Source organism: Clarias gariepinus, chromosome 12 (assembly GCF_024256425.1).
Source record: "Clarias gariepinus isolate MV-2021 ecotype Netherlands chromosome 12, CGAR_prim_01v2, whole genome shotgun sequence".
Taxonomy (NCBI): domain Eukaryota; kingdom Metazoa; phylum Chordata; class Actinopteri; order Siluriformes; family Clariidae; genus Clarias; species Clarias gariepinus.
The window spans coordinates 3,868,787-3,885,000 of NC_071111.1; the positions used below are offsets into that span (position 1 = coordinate 3,868,787).

General features: G+C 42.0%; 1 protein-coding gene across 10 annotated transcripts in view; it reads left to right on the forward strand.

Moving 5' to 3' along the window:
• nav3 (neuron navigator 3) overlaps nt 1-16,214 on the forward strand; it is a 105,130-nt gene that overhangs the window by 83,071 nt on the left and 5,845 nt on the right. For 4 of the 10 annotated variants that reach the window (XM_053508332.1, XM_053508336.1, XM_053508333.1 and 1 more), the window contains 20 exons: nt 216-236; nt 753-776; nt 1,732-1,809; nt 1,912-1,995; nt 2,136-2,247; nt 3,946-4,055; nt 6,886-7,058; nt 7,265-7,333; nt 7,735-7,888; nt 7,976-8,162; nt 8,274-8,371; nt 8,461-8,547; nt 8,660-8,828; nt 10,329-10,564; nt 11,203-11,363; nt 11,687-11,758; nt 12,439-12,635; nt 12,777-12,895; nt 14,004-14,219; nt 15,933-15,950. In XM_053508332.1, coding sequence (XP_053364307.1) covers nt 216-236; nt 753-776; nt 1,732-1,809; nt 1,912-1,995; nt 2,136-2,247; nt 3,946-4,055; nt 6,886-7,058; nt 7,265-7,333; nt 7,735-7,888; nt 7,976-8,162; nt 8,274-8,371; nt 8,461-8,547; nt 8,660-8,828; nt 10,329-10,564; nt 11,203-11,363; nt 11,687-11,758; nt 12,439-12,635; nt 12,777-12,895; nt 14,004-14,219; nt 15,933-15,950 — 2,385 coding nt within the window. The remainder of the gene's footprint in view (nt 1-215; nt 237-752; nt 777-1,731; nt 1,810-1,911; nt 1,996-2,135; nt 2,248-3,945; nt 4,056-6,885; nt 7,059-7,264; nt 7,334-7,734; nt 7,889-7,975; nt 8,163-8,273; nt 8,372-8,460; nt 8,548-8,659; nt 8,829-10,328; nt 10,565-11,202; nt 11,364-11,686; nt 11,759-12,438; nt 12,636-12,776; nt 12,896-14,003; nt 14,220-15,932; nt 15,951-16,214) is intronic. The other 6 variants (XM_053508338.1, XM_053508340.1, XM_053508334.1 and 3 more) reach the window with 5 other exon arrangements.

Consider the following 16,214-nt stretch of genomic DNA (forward strand, 5'->3'; position numbering starts at 1 on the left):
ATGTTCTGTGGACTCCTGAGTTCCTGTAACTGGGGTTTTATCTCAGGAATAGAGTGTTTCACTTCTGTTGCATTTCTTTAAATCTGTTACGTTTCTTTATCATGGAACACACTGATATTCCTGTCATCATTGAATTTGTGTTTGCTCATTAATTTTGGCACCTGACTGGCGCCTGACTGTGCAGTTTAAACACACACACACTCTCTCACTTACAGGTGTACGCCTACATGGAGAAGGTAAAGGCGGTGTGTGTGTGTGTGTGTGTGTGGGGACAGGCGTCTCTCCATGTTTTAGTGAACAATAACTCCGTGTGCAGCTGCAGATTACAGATCTGGCACTAACTCCGGGTGGAATGGCTTCACTTCTACACCTCACCACCGAGAACTTTCCCGTTTCATCAGTTAGCACGGAACTCTATCACGTGTTCTCCTGAACATACACATGGTGTATCACTTACAGTATAAACAGCTCATAAAATAGACCTTCTATAGAATCGTCATTAGTAAAGAAGTCTGCTAACTGATGAAGTAGGGACCCTTCCCGGTAGTGCACTCAAATCTTAGGGCCCTAGGTGTTTGATTTACCTGTGCTTTCCCTCCACTCGGGGCTTTCTCACTCATCCTCTTCCTGTCTGAGGTGAAATCAGGGCTCTGTGCTCATGTCTGTCTGTCTGACTGTCTGACTCAAGTGACTGATGCTGGGGAAATGAATCATTCACTACCTTATCAATAACTTTCATTTCCTCCCTACAGACCGAGGAGAAAGCTCACTCTGAGGTAGGCTCACTCTCGCGTGTGTGTGTGTCTGTGTGTGTCTGTGTGTCTGTGTGTGTGTGTGTGTGTGTGTGTGTGTGTCTGTGTGTGTGTGTGTGTGTGTGTCTGTGTGTGTGTATGTGTCTGTGTGTGTGTGTGTGTCTGAAAAATGCCAAAAATCCATGATTATTATTATTATTATTATTATTATTATTATTATTTGTATAATTATGCAAATTTCAGACATGGATTAACAATTATATTTTTGTGATTCACTTATTACTTTAATTAAATTAATTGTTTTATGTTTCTGTGTTTAAGAGGGTAAAATTAATTCAAATTCAAATTTTATTTGTCACTACACTACAATTACTGGATTAAATACATAGATTTTTTTATTTAATATGAAATAAATTGGCTGGCTGGTTCATTGCCTAAATAATTCATTTATTGATAAATTAATTCAATGATTGATTAACTGGTTGTAATTGATTAATTGGTTGATTAATTGGTTGGTTGTTTATTGACTGATTGCCTGATTAGTGACTCTAGGATTGATAGAGGTATTGATTGATTAAGTGATTGATTAAATAAGTGGTCGATTAATTGATTGATTGATTTATTAATTGATTAATTGATTACACAGTTTTTAATTATTTAAAGCAACTTTAATTGCTAGTGCATTTATTTAAAAACATTCAAAAAACACAACATATGCGATATGCCCACTGATATTTATTAATCCATATCTGTAACACGTTTCTTATTTAATTTAAAGCATTTAAAAATGTCTTAATATTCATTTAAACAAGCTGTTTATTTTTATCCCTTGATGTCGTGTCTGAGCTCTTTATTATTACTACCAGTGTTTAATTCAGTGTAACTCTTCACGCTCTGTGATGTACATGATGTTTTCTGTACAGCAGTGTGTTATTATAGCTCATTTCCTCTGCCTAAACCAAGAACTTCCTGTTTGCAGCAAATCAGAAAGCTGCGCCGGGAGCTTGACGCTTCTCATGAAAAGGTCGCGACCTTGACATCTCAGCTTTCAGCCAATGTGAGTGTGGCACGGAGCAGCCAATCAGGAGTAATACCTCTCTCGATAAGGAGATTTCACTTTAATGTGCGTGTGTGTGTGTGTGTGTGTGTGTGTGTGTAGTCTCACCTGGTTGCAGCGTTTGAGAAGAGTTTAACAAACATGACGGGTCGCTTACAGAGTCTCACCATGACAGCAGAGCAGAAGGTAACACACACTGAAACACACACACAAACATCTTCTGGAAGTGAAGTTACATGATGGAATTTGTAGTATTTTTTGTAGTAATGTGTGTTGGCTAATGTGTGTGTGTGTGTGTGTGTGTGTTTTGTTGTATGTGTGTGTAGGAATCAGAGTTGGCAGAATTGAGAGAGACGATTGAAGCTTTAAAGGCTCAAAACACAGACGCACAAACTGCCATACAGGTGGCTCTGAATGGACCTGAACATCTACACAGAGGTTTATATACACACACACACACACACACACACACACACACACACACACACACACACACACACACAGATCTGCAATTAAGAAAACACTGACACAGTAGCTGCTTTACATAAAATTGCCACCGGGTGGCGCAGTGGTAAAGTGCTCGCCCTGTCATCCGGAGATCGCTGGTTCGATTCCCGGGTGATGCTGTAACCTCTCGCAGCCGGAGGTCCAGAGAGAGCTGATTGGCCGAGCTCTCTCAGGGGGGAGGGATGAGAGGTTCTCAGTGCTCACACATTAATCACGTCTCTACAGCCAATCAGGGGCGTCTGTGAGCTCGCGCACGCGGAAGGAGCGGATAGCGCTGTCATACTTTGGATACACACCAACATTATGGGTCCAGAAACCAAACAAAAACCATGTCCTCACAAAGGTGAAGCTTTGTAACAGGTTGGGAGGGTGTAAATAAGTGCCTTACCAATTTATAGGTGTGGCACATAAGTGACAGGTGTGTTTGTGTGAACGTTTGCTCCACGTCGTCCCCTTTAGTCTTGAACCGGTATTCTTTTTGGGGGGCGGGGTTCATACACACTTCACACACACTGCAAGTCTAATTAATGCAAATCACGGCACTGCGCAGTGGGTATAGTATATAATAAACACGTGCACGTGCGTACAGTAGGACTGGCTGCCTTTACAGTGACATGTGTGTTTAGTTCGATATTAACGTTTTTTAAGGTTAGGTGAAAAATAAACAGACACTGTAGGTGTGCAAAAAAAGTCACTTAACAGACCAGTTAAGTTGTCAAATAAGATATTTAAATTATTATTAAATTAAGTTAAACAGTAATAAGTTAAAACAGCTAATTGTCATGTTTTATTTATTTCTGTCTTTGACAGAAATTTTAACTTTAGTCTGTAAATTGGGTATTTTGCATTAAATTACGGTTTTAATTTTTAAACGGTGGAATAAAAACCATAAGCGGTGTCATGGTGGATTTATAGTCTTTTTCAATAACAACCTGGTTTGGAAACATCATGTGGGAATTAGTGATGGGTCGTTCATGAACAATTAGTTCTTTTTAAACGAATCTCTAACGTGACTCAGATGAACGAGTATCTCTGAGAGTAATGAGTTCATGTTCTACTGGGCGCGCATGCGCAAATCATCACAAACCCCCTGTAGGTTATGTACAGGTACTGTAACAGAATCGAGCGATTCTTTCCCAATGACTCTTCTACTCCGAGTCGTGCCTTCTTTTGTCACGTGACTCCCATAGACGCTATGCGGTGCAATAGATTCAAAAGAACGAACGATTCGGACCAGAAGATACGAGAGGTGAGCTACTCATTCTGTTTATTATAATATGTCCTTAGCTGCGGTGTAACAATGTCATTACTGGAACTATTGTTGGGGGTCTGTTTATTAAAAATGCCACATTTTATTTTACTTTTTATTAAAAGAACGAAATGAACTAAATGACTCAAAAAAAGATTCGTTCATTTTGATGAACGAGATTCAAAGAAACGAGTCACTAAAATGATTCAAACTTCTTTTAGCAATTTAAAGTGTTATTTGTGTTTAGAGAATTTAATTGTACATGCCTGTTTTTTTTTTTTTACACCCAGGAGACTACTGTAAAGGGGTGTCCCCATGGGTGGGAGTACTGTCCAAATAATGCCCTAATTAGAAAAATGTGTGTTTGTGTGTTGTGTTAGTTCGGCGTCAGCAGTCCTCAGAAAGTGTGTCGAGCATTAACAGTGCAGTGAGTCATGGCAGCTTAAACAATAAAGACCTGGATGACAAGAAAAAGAAGAAAAAGAGTTGGGTAAGTAACACATGCGCACATGCACACACACACACACACACACACACACACACACACACACACATTCTATCTTCAACAATCAGAACAGAAAGTTTGCTATGAATAAAAGCTATATAAAAGTCCTCTTGATGTCATGTTGATTTTTGACAATGTCTGATCATTATGAGGACCTGATGATTATAGAGACATTTGACAATGTCTGATCGTCATGAGGACCTGGTAATTATGAAGACAATTGACACTGACCAGTAATTCTGAGGACCTGATGGATATTGACTGTTTAGTCATTGTGAGCACTGATTTAAGGAAATGCCATTATAATATTTATGATGCACTCTTTAACGGAATGTCTTACCAACTTCCATTCGTAGTTTGGACACTAATACAATTTGGTGTATAACAAAAGTTCATAAACGCTCTGGATACTCTTTGCTACACTTCACTACTGTTAAGCATTCTTTGACTTGTTCCCCTGAAGTGTTCTTCTAGTGTTCATGTAGAACTGTTGTTATCAGTAAAGGTTCCAAGAAGAACCAAGAACACTTAATTACAGTATGCAGAAAAGCCCTGAACCCTGAAGAATCTCCCTTAAAAGTGCGTTAGTAGTGACAGAGACCAAGACCGAGATAGAGACAGTGTGTTGAATAAATACAATGTCGCTATTTTATTCTAAACATTTCCCAATTTTCAGCTCACCCTCCTTTGATTACTTTTTCCCTCGCTTCTGTAGGGGAGGGACAGAGGACACAAGGTGAATATGATAAACAGCTTGTAAACCTCTCCTGCATGTATACATGGACTGATGAATAAAGGAATGATGGAGGCAATATTTCCAGTTGAAAGCATGTAGCAGTAAAATATTTCCCCACCTGTATCCTCTTTGTTTGATCCCCAATTCTCTGCATTGTAACAGAGAGAGCGAGAAAAAGGTAAAGCTAAAGTTATAGAGAGTCCTTAAACAAATCAACAACAAAACCCATGAAGGTTTGATGTAATCGCTGTGCTGTTGCATTGCTATGTGATCTTCTCCCTGTCCTGACTGGCTGTTTGTCTTAGGATTTATCATCAGTACCACTGGACATTTAACTGAAACAACACTTCTGGAACATGTAGTACCATCTGTTAGAACATGTTTTGGAATAAAAGTTTTCTAAAGCAATAGAAGAACCCTTAGTGCTATGGTGGTGTGGTGGTTACCACTGTGGCATCGCACATCCATAGTGGAGGGTTCAGGTCCCACCTTTAGGTCTGTGTTCTTGGAGTTTGCATGTTCTTCTTGTGCTTGGTGAGTTCCCTCCAGGTGCCCTGGTTTCCCTTTTAAGACCCAAAACATACAGGGCAGTCTAATTGTTGTTTACAAATTGCCCCTTGTGTGTGAGTGAGTGTTGTAGTGTGTGCACTTGTGCCCACAATGTAATGGCACCCACTTCGGGGTGTATCCCACTTTCTGCCCAAAGTCCTATGGGATAAACTCCAGGCCCCCTCTTCAAGATAAGTGGTCTAGGGAATGAATCAATGTGAAGAGTCGGAGAATAAGCTTTTGATTTAACTCCTCTAATCCCAAGGACTTTGGGTATGAGGTGGCATAGTCCATGATTCCGTGGTACAGATTCAATAGTTGTTCATCCTGGAACAACTAGCTCGTCAAAATGCACCTTAATTATGGAGACACCTTGCAAAGCATTTTCCGCTGCTCAGATATCTACAGTATGTTTGGTCCCAGTGTATGTGTTTTTTAGGTGCGTAATCGCATGTGGTCCAGGCATAAGGTTGCTTGCTTATGGGCCAGGGCAGCTGATTTTGACCCCTTATAGGTAACCAGCATTCTTTATAAGCAAATGTAGTCTGGATGGTCCTACAGTACTGTATTATAATGGACCATTATGTGGACCATGGACGTGAACATCTAGTCACCTAAATCCCATTTAATCCCAAAGCAGTTGAGCTGCATTACAACAAAAGACCCATTAATTGGTGATGCTGAAATATTGACCTCATGGGCTTCTGATCTACAGCTCAAACTTTAACCACTAAGTCACCAGATCTTTGATGTGTGGTCTACAACAGTGGTTCTCAACCCCAGTCTTGTAGGACGACCTCCCTTGTACTTTTGACTGTTTTCTCAGCTCCTATCGTACCTGTCCAGCTAATGAATGGCTGTTCTAAATAGGCAAGGGCATGTTAGAGCAAGAAAAAAATGACATATTTAGGGCAGGAGAGCCTTCAGGGTCAAGGTGGGGAACTAGTGCTCTAGAGTAGCTATGTTATGGGTTCATGACAATCATTGACCTGTTTGTGATGTATTTGGTGGGTCCAGAAGACCATGGACTTGATGGATTAAACAATAAGATAAAAGTAGGTCGCATGTAATGTTTTCCCATCCCTCCTTGCCCTTCATGTTGCCCCAATCCTTTGGTATTCTGTAGAAAAAAAAGCATTTCTTTGTTGCTCTCTTACTGTACATAGTTTATTGTCCTATAATTACTCATTGTCTAGATACAGTTAAGTTTTCTAATACCACTGCTGAACTCTGCATTCTGATTTGTCAGAAGATTAATTTTCTGTAACAGCTCTGACAGTATTGCAGCTGCAAATCACAGGTTTATATAATCGATAATGGGCTCCTTTTAACACGTCATGGTTTCTATAGAAACAGCTCGTTTTCAGGGACATGTACAGTACAGCACACACTCCACGTGAACGCTTAAAATAATCACTCATTGCATCATTACACCACCTTGAAATTTACTGTGTGTGCATGGGAGAGTTTAAATAAATGTGTGTGTGTGTGTGTGTGTGTGTGTGTGTGTGTGTGTGTGTGTGGCCTCAGTTGCGTAGTTCCTTTAAACAGGCTTTTGGGAAGAAGAAAAGCTCGAAGCTGCAGACGTCTCATGATGAGCTGGAGGAAATGACCGACTCATCTGTCCCGGAATCACCAAAACTGCAACATACACACATAGACGGCAGCACACAGGCTTTGCACACATCTTCATCCACTACTGAGTGAGTGCACACACACACACACACACACACACACACACACACACATCCATATAATTTTGCTTTATCCTGTCCCTTGTCTTTTCAGCTCTATACCTTTTTTTCATCTTGTACATTTACTTTGCTCTTACTTGTCCTCTTTTTCATTTTCTCAACTTTTGTGTGTGTGTGTGTGTGTGTGTGTGTGTGTGTGTGTGCGCGCGTGGTAGTAAATCATCCCCCATTTGGGTGCCAAAGAAAAGGCAAAACGGCCATGTTGTCTACAAACACAGATCTCGGTAAAAGGCAGAGTGATGCATGATGGGTAAAGGTGAATGTGGTTTGGCGTGACCTTTGCACATGACCCTTAGAAAAGAGCTGAGGCTGCAGTGCATTATGGGTAATATTACAGTGAGAAATCCGACAACATTGGAAAAACCTATTAACACACAAATTAGTGCACAACCTGTCTGCTGTGTGTGTGTGTGTGTGTGTGTGTGTGTGTGTGTGTATTCAGAGTAAGAGAAGAACAGCACCTGATCCAGCATTGAGTGTTACAACAGGGTCCTCACTGCTCAATGAACTCTACTCTGAATACACACCTGTGATAGAGGTGTGTGGTGTAGTGCTGCTCTTTACAAAGTTTGTTGCCCTATGTGACTGTGTATGTGTGTGTGTGTGTGTGTGTGTGTGTGTTCAGGCTGTGTGAGTGTACCGAGGCCGAGGCCGAGATCATCCTGCAGCTGAAGAATGAGCTGAGGGAGAAGGAGCTGAAACTCACTGACATCCGACTGGAAGCTCTAAGTTCAGCTCATCACCTGGACCAGATAAGAGAGGCCATGAACCGCATGCAGGTACACACACACACACACACACACACACACACATACACACAATCAAACCAGCACATGCACACACTCACTCAAATATGTCTCCGACAGAACGAGATCGAGTTGCTGAAAGCCGAGAATGACAGACTAAAGTCCAGTGGAAACTCCACCCCTTCTGCCATGTCATCCAAAACGCCCCGTCCCCCATCCGAGACCTCAAGTACCTCCTCCTCATCCTCCCGTCAATCACTGGGCCTGTCACTCAACAACCTGAACCTCACAGAGACCATCATGTCAGGTGAGGAGAGTGCGGCTGATGATGTCATGATACGCTTTACAGCACCTGACCAATCAGCAGACTCCCACTTAATGAAACTCGTGATGTTTACTTCCTCACTCTAATGCTCAGATCTGCTGCTGGACGACGGCTACGAGGGAAACTTGCGCAAAGAGGGCCGAAGTGTACGAATAGTCGTCAGCATCGCCGGGGGCTCCAACAGGACCAAGGTGAACTATGGGGTGTTATTACTTATTATACGTGTTGTTACTAATGTTCATGACGTCAGCATTGAAGTTCAACACGTTAAACGTTACAGAGTCTGGAGTATCTCATCGGCTCCATCGGCGTCAGCGGGAAGACCAAGTGGGACGTTTTGGACGGTGTGATACGGCGACTCTTTAAGGTTAGAGCTTTGGGACTGATACTCACCTCATACCGCAGACTAACTCAGTACTGGTACTAGTCCGTGAATTATGACTTCATGACGTGATTGTTTGACGGCGTTTGTGTGTCAGGAGTACGTGTTCCGTGTGGATCCATTGACAAGTCTGGGAGTGAATTCGGACAGTATCGTGAGTTACAGGATTGGGGAAGTGGAGCGCTCTCAGGTTTCTGAACTCCCTGAACTTCTGCCCTGTGGATACCTGGTGGGAGAAAACAGCGTCATCAACATTACACTCAAAGGTGAGACTTTACGGAGATGTTGGTATTTCACACAGGTGAGGAATTCAAACACAACAGCTTTAATCGTACCAGAATTGTATAAATTTCGAACTATAATTAGCACTAGGTGCTCTTAAAAAAAATAGTACTTAGTTCTTACATAAGAAGTACTTAATGCTTACTATTTCAGTACTGATGCTGTATGAGAACTGGAGGTAAAGTGAGTACTTCCATAATTAATAATTGAGCTGTATTACACAACAGTTAGTTCTGAGCGAGTAATCTGATTGGATGAGAGCCGTTCTACGAGTGGTGATAATAGACAGTAACATCACTGTTCAACTATATGTATGAGTGGGTCGTGTCCCAGGTGTTGTCCAGTGGTTAATGACACTAACTGTGTGTCTCAGCGTGGGTGAGAGTAGGTCTGTACGGTCCGCAGTACTGAGGAGAGAGCAGCTGCCTGACCAATCCCACATTCACACCCAGTCACAGAAGCACTTTCAGTAAGAACACACATCTGATAACGTTATGTCGTCTTACACAACACGCCGTCTCTGCACTAATCAAATCGAGTCGTTCTGAATCGCCTCTGAACCGTCCGCGCCATTTTGTTCACGGCTAACGCTTAGCTACAAAGCTAACAAGTTTATACCACAAGGCTGAAAGCCAAATCACTCTCTGACCCCTGATCAAGGGCACTACTGGATGTATGGAACAGGGATTGTACACCCTACATAGTGCACTAGCTTTCCATTAAACGCTGTTTGGGATTCAACCCCAGAACTTGGGAGGGGAATGGGGCTGATATTCTAAAGAGGAATGAGTGGAAATAGAAAGTAAATCTGGTAAGTTTTTCAGGACTGTCCACCATCTTTTAGCTACAGACCACTGCTAAGACTTTAAAACTACTTTCACCCTGTTTTTTAATTTTATTTTTTTGGATTTTTCCCCCGATTTTCTCCGCATTTTTAGTCATGTCCAATTCCAATTTCCTGTCACAAGGGGTTCCAACATTAAGCTACTACACCTAAGTCGGGAGGGCCGAAGACTATCATGTGTTACCTCCGAACCACGTGATGTCACTGACCACTTTTTTCGAACTGCTGGGAGCGGTGTAACACACTCGGAGGACAGCGCTATCCACTCCCTCCTCCTTCTCCGCCCCTGATTGGCTGTAGAGCCGCTATTAATGTGGGAGCACTAAATACCTCTCATCCCTCCCCTCTGCGAGAGCCCGGCCAATCAGCGCTCTCTAGACCTCCGGCTGCGAGATGTCACAGCATCACCCGGGAATCGAACCAGCAATGCTTAGTGTTTACATAAGAATATTAGCAGTGTATTAGGATTAGTTTTAGTGTTGCGTTCTTTGTATTAATGCTTAACATGACATTTTAGGTTTCAAGGTTTAAAGTTTTACATTGAATAATTACCACAATTATCACAATGATAATTAACATTAAACTACAGCAATACTGTGGATGAGTGTGTATGATGAACAAGTGATGTGTGTGTCTTCAGGTGTGAGGGAGGACAGTATAGACGACCTAGTGTTCGATACCTTGATCCCCAAACCCATAATCCAGCGCTACCTGAATCTGCTGATGGAGCATCGCAGGATCATCCTGTCCGGCCCGAGCGGCACGGGGAAGTCCTACCTCGCCAACAAACTGGCGCATTACATCATCAACAAGAGTGGCCGGGAAGTGAACGAGTACAGCCTCGCCTGCTTCAATGTCGACCAGAAATCCAGCAAGGTGAGACCAACACTACCAAAAAGGAAAAACATGTACTCCAAAAAGGGAATAAAAAAGAGATAAAAGGCCAGATACGGTAAAGCTTACTGTAGTTCAAAATTAAATACAAGGGGCATTCATGTCAAACCAGGAGATTTGATTTTGCAGACTAACAGAACAGAGTTAAGAAAGACTCCAAGCTCAAGTGAAACCCTGGGATAAAATAAGTTTTGAAGGGATTCAATAGTGCTTGGAGTCTTTCTTAACTCTGTTCTGTATCATCAAGGTAGAACATTATCTCAGTATGCCGGAGCCATGCTTCACATCTGAAGCTTCACACTGGCCTCCCAAAAACTGCTTTGGAGCGAGGTCAGGACTGTACGGGGGGTGTGCCAAAACCCCCAGTGGAGTCCCGGTAACGTGCGAGTGGTGCTGGTGAATGATTGTGTGTACAAATCACAAGTCCCCGTTTTGACTTGTACACACTGAAATAGTGCTCTTATATATAAACATCAACAATGCTTCCTTTATAAATGCTCAACACACTGCCTATTGGCGTCTTATTAATACAGTCATGAATATTCAGACTTTTAAAGACATGATAACGCTGACTGTACATATTAATGTGTGTGTGTGTGTGTGTGTGTGTGTGTGGACAGGATTTGTGTCAGTACCTCTCAGCTCTGGCCGAACGCTGTAACTGTGATGAAGGCAAGCGAGAGCGTCAGCTCCCCCTGGTGGTTCTGATCGATAACCTGCACCACATCGGCAACCTGAGCGACATCTTCAACGGCTTCCTCAACTGCAAATACCACAAATGGTAAAGACACGAAGGAGACATGGAAGTTTCATAAAGCACTAAAGCTGTAAAAAAGCATTTTTGGTTCACGCTGAAGCTGTAAAGACAAGTATAAAACAGTAAAAAAACACACTTTAATTGTAAACATTAGAGATCATGTAATTTACTGTAACATTCTAGTTAAATGGTGAGAACTGCATTCTCAGTACAATTTCCCAACTGTTAATGTTATTATTTGACGTTTTGATGCACAAATGATCTGTTGTAAAATTGAAAAGACATAGAGTAAATGCTAGTGTTGATTTTTTTTTATTGTTTGTGTGTGTGTGTGTGTGTGTGTGTAGCCCATATGTGATCGGGACAATGAACCAGGGCGTCTCTTGTTCCCCGAATCTGGAGCTGCACCATAACTTCAGGTATGATCAGTAATATATTCTGTATAAGAGCTGTGTGTGTGTGTGTGTGTGTGTGTGTGTGTGTGTGTGTGTGTGTGTGTTCTGGTTAAAAATAATTGATCACAAAGCCGTGATGGTGATATTACAGGTACAGGGTCTCCTTTCTCTCACACAATATCATAAAGCGACCCAGAGTACTGTATTGGTTATTGTAAGTCTCACTGCTGTCACCCGGCCCGGAGCACCACAGCGCACATGGCTAGCCAGGGAAAAGGTGGTGCTCTTCTTTTACATATTTGAGTCAAGTTGAATCATAAGTCATAACGTTATACTATAACAGAAAGACAGACAGTATCTAACTAGAAGCCTGCTAGTCACTGAGCTCATTAGCAGTTAGCGTATGGTGTAAGGTAGCACGTACATGATTGACACGACCGTTAGCTCTAGGTTAAATGTTTTGAGTTGGACTGTTGGCTAGGTGTAATTTTATCGTATGTTATTTGGTACAGTGTTAGTTTTTTTAATGAAAAAGCATGCTCTAAAGAGAATCAACATTTTAAATGAATATTTATTATTATTTGAATTTTTATTTGAGTTTTTCTTAGCTTGTTATTTTCTCAGCATATCCGTAGTGAGTGATATGAAGCCAATGCAGGGCAGGGTGTGTGTATGAGTGTGTGACAGTGTGCGGGTGATTTCAGGTGGGTGCTGTGTGCGAACCACACGGAACCGGTCCGGGGGTTTCTGGGTCGGTTCCTGCGGCGGAAGCTGATCGAGATGGAGATCGATAAAAACACTCGCAGTAACGAACTCATTAAGATCATCGACTGGATCCCCAAAACATGGCAGCACATCAACACCTTCCTGGAGGCTCACAGCTCGTCTGATGTCACCATCGGTAGAACACACACACACACACACACACAAAGTTTATAAACAATATTTATAAGCAAGGGATTGTACCTTTTTGTAGGTGACTAAATAAAACTTCTGTGTGTGTGTGTGTGTGTGTGTGTGTGTGTGTGTGTGTGTGTGTCAGGTCCACGGTTGTTCTTGTCATGCCCGATGGAGGTTGAAGGTTCTCGTGTATGGTTTACAGATCTCTGGAATTTCTCACTCGTGCCGTACTTACTTGAGGCAGTAAGGGAGGGGCTACAGGTATACACACACACACACACACACACACACACACACACACACATGTACAGTGGGTGCGGAAAGTATTCAGACCCCCTTAAATTCTTCACTGTTTGTTTTATTGCAGTCATTTGCTAAAATCATGTAAGGTAATTTTTTCCCTCATTAATGTACACACAGCACCCCATACTGACAGAAAAACACAGAATTGTTGACATTTTTGCAGATTTATTAAAACTGAAATATCACATGGTCCTAAGTATTCAGACCCTTTGCTCAGTATTTAGTAGAGGCACCTTTGACCTTTTGATACATCCAGGAGTCTTTTTGGGAAAGATGCAACAGGTTTTTCACACCTGGATTTGGGGATCCTCTGCCGTTCCTCCTTGCAGATCCTTCCCAGTTCTGACAGGTTGGATGGTAAACGTTGGTGGACAGCCATTTTTTGGGGTCTCCAGAGATGCTCAACTGGGTTTAAGTCAGGGCTCTGCCTGGGCCATTCAAAAACAGTCACAGAAGCCACTCCTTCGTTATTTTAGCTGTGTGTTCATTGTCTTGTTGGAAGGTAAACCTTCGGCCCAGTCTGAGGTCCTGAGCACTCTGGAGAAGGTTTTCCATTTTTTGTAACCATGGCCAAACCTGTGCCTTGCCACAACTCTGTCTCTAAGCTCTCCAGGCAGTTACTTTGACCTCATGACTCTCATTGGCTCTGACGTGCATTGTGAGCTGTAAGGTCTTATATAGACAGGTGTGTGGCTCTCCTAATCAAGTCCAATCAGTATAATCAAACACAGCTGGACTTAAATGAAGGTGTAGAACCATCTCAAGGATGATCAGAAGAAATGGACATCAACTGAGTTAAATATATGAGTGTCACTGCAAAGGGTCTGAATACTTAGGACCGTGTGATATTTCAGTTTTTCTTTTTAATAAATCTGCAAAAATGTCAACAATTCTGTGTTTTGTTGTGTGTTCTTGTATGTACATTAATGCAGGAAAAACATGAACTTGAATGATTTTAGCAAACGGCTGCAATATAACAAAGAGTCAAACATTTAAGGGGGTCTGAATACTTTCCGTACCCACTGTAGAATAGCACATGTGTAACATCTTGCTGTCTTTCTCTTAGCTTTATGGTAAGAGAGCTGTGTGGGAGGATCCATCCAAATGGGTTATTGACAGCTCCCCATGGAGCTCCGCCCCCCTGCAGCGTGACAGCCAATCACTGCTACCGCTGAGGCCAGAAGACGTGGGCTACGACGCGTTCAGCTCCTATAAAGACGGAGCTTCACCAAAGCAATCGCACAAACACACGGCGCAGAGTGACAGCGATGGAGACCCACTGGTATACACACTTTCATCTGTGTGTGTGTCTGTGTGTGTGTGTGTGTGTGTGTGTGTGTGCGTGCTTCTGTTTAGTCCACACAGTGGCACCACCACTCACTCAGATCAGAATGCTTGAGTATGGTGAGATCTAATTGGCTAAAAAGAATCAGCAACGCACTCTGCTGTGAAAAAGTATTTAAGTTCTTCCTCATGGTTTATTCTTACTTTATGAACTATTTACTTTTTTAAGGCTTATCTAACCCTAATTGCTGCCTTAAAATGGACAAAGTGGTTCAGCCACAGGCGGCACGGTGGTGTAGTGGTTAGCACTGTCGCCTTGCACCTCCAGGGCCCAGGTTCGATTCCCGGCCAGGCTCGATTTCCATCTCTGTGTGTGTGTGGAGTTTGCATGTTCTCCCAGTGCTTGGTGGGTTTCCTCCGGGTACTCTGGTTTCCTCCCACAGTTTAAAGATTTGCAGGTTGGGCTAATTGGCTTTCCCAAATTGCCCGTAGTGTGTGTATGTGTGTATGCCCTGTGATAGATTATCACCATATACACATTACAGAACCTCAGCTGCGAGTTATTGCCCTGTCCCCCGTCCAGTCCTGACCTCACTCCAAGACATTTCCACATGTTAGGGCCATTAAAGGAGTTCCTGGGAGGCCGGTGTTTTAGACATAATTCAGACAAAGAGAGAGAAAACTTAGCCTTGATGGTGTCCAAGCTCTAGTGAAACACTGGGGTAAGTGCATTAGTGTAGCAGGGGATTATATAGAGACATGAAGGGAGGATTTACTCTCAGGACTGTGTTCTGTTGTTCTGTACAATCAAAAGTCCCGATTTGACACAAGCACCTCTCATACATAAGTTAGACGAGAGTAAAGATTTTCCACTGGCTAAGATGTCGTTTTTGTGTGATGTGAAAACTCATTTGACTTGATATTGTGTATCTGGCTTCTGAATTGATTAGATTTTCTTTTGCTTATTTTTGAAATGAATGGTTGTAACGGCATAAGCCAGAATAAAACTAGAAGCAAAATAACAACAATCAAAAACAACTAAATTGCACGACTGCAATTTAATCAATTTGCTTCTAAAAGACGCTACAGTTATACATGACAGGTTTAATATTTTTACATCAAAAAAGTAAAAAGTAGAAAAAATTGCATTATTAAAGTAAACATTAAAACACAACAGAATTTTTTATTTTTATTTTTTTGGGGGTATTTTTTGGGCACTCCTGACCAGCCTGTTATCTTGAGGATTAGGCTCCGCCCACTTCACAGTCAGCGATGTCATACTTCTGTGTAAAACTGATGTTCCCTGATGCACCTTCTTTTATCCCTATTGATGATTAAATGATTAAAAAAATCATATTTACCCGTCTTTAAAATTCTGGAGGAAGAAAGTCACAGTCAAACACAGGTCTTACATCGACCTACGTATTCAGAGCAGACTGTGGGTTTACTTAAATGTATTTCAGCAGACATTCTTAGCATTCCTTAATTTCAAAGGCAAAATAAAATAATTACTTAAAATATATAGACACGATAAGCCCCCTATTTAAGGATAGGATTATTTTTTTAGAGAAAAAGTAGCTTTATTTTCCAGGAAAAAAAACTTTTTCACAGCATTGTGGAATGAACCTGCAGCGTTCGTCACTGCGAGATGATAACGATTGCGATAACACTCTGACCTGAGCTCACTGTCTCCTCTCATGTCTCTCCTCAGACGTTCAGAGATTATAAGGTGATAAACACTTCCACTCTGATCAGTTCTCCATCAGCACACAGTAGTCTAGTGATATACACGTGTGTGTGTGTGTCTGTCTGTGTGTGTCTGTGTGTGTTTGCTTGTTTGTGATTGTAGTCATTTGTTTATACACATCAGCAATAAATGTGGTCGTGTTTCATCAGGGATCAAACACTGTGAGAACAAACAGTCATAAGACGTGAAGAGAGAAAGATTGAGTCGTGTTGTAGGAATGCAGTCCTACAATGTGGTGTTTGGTAA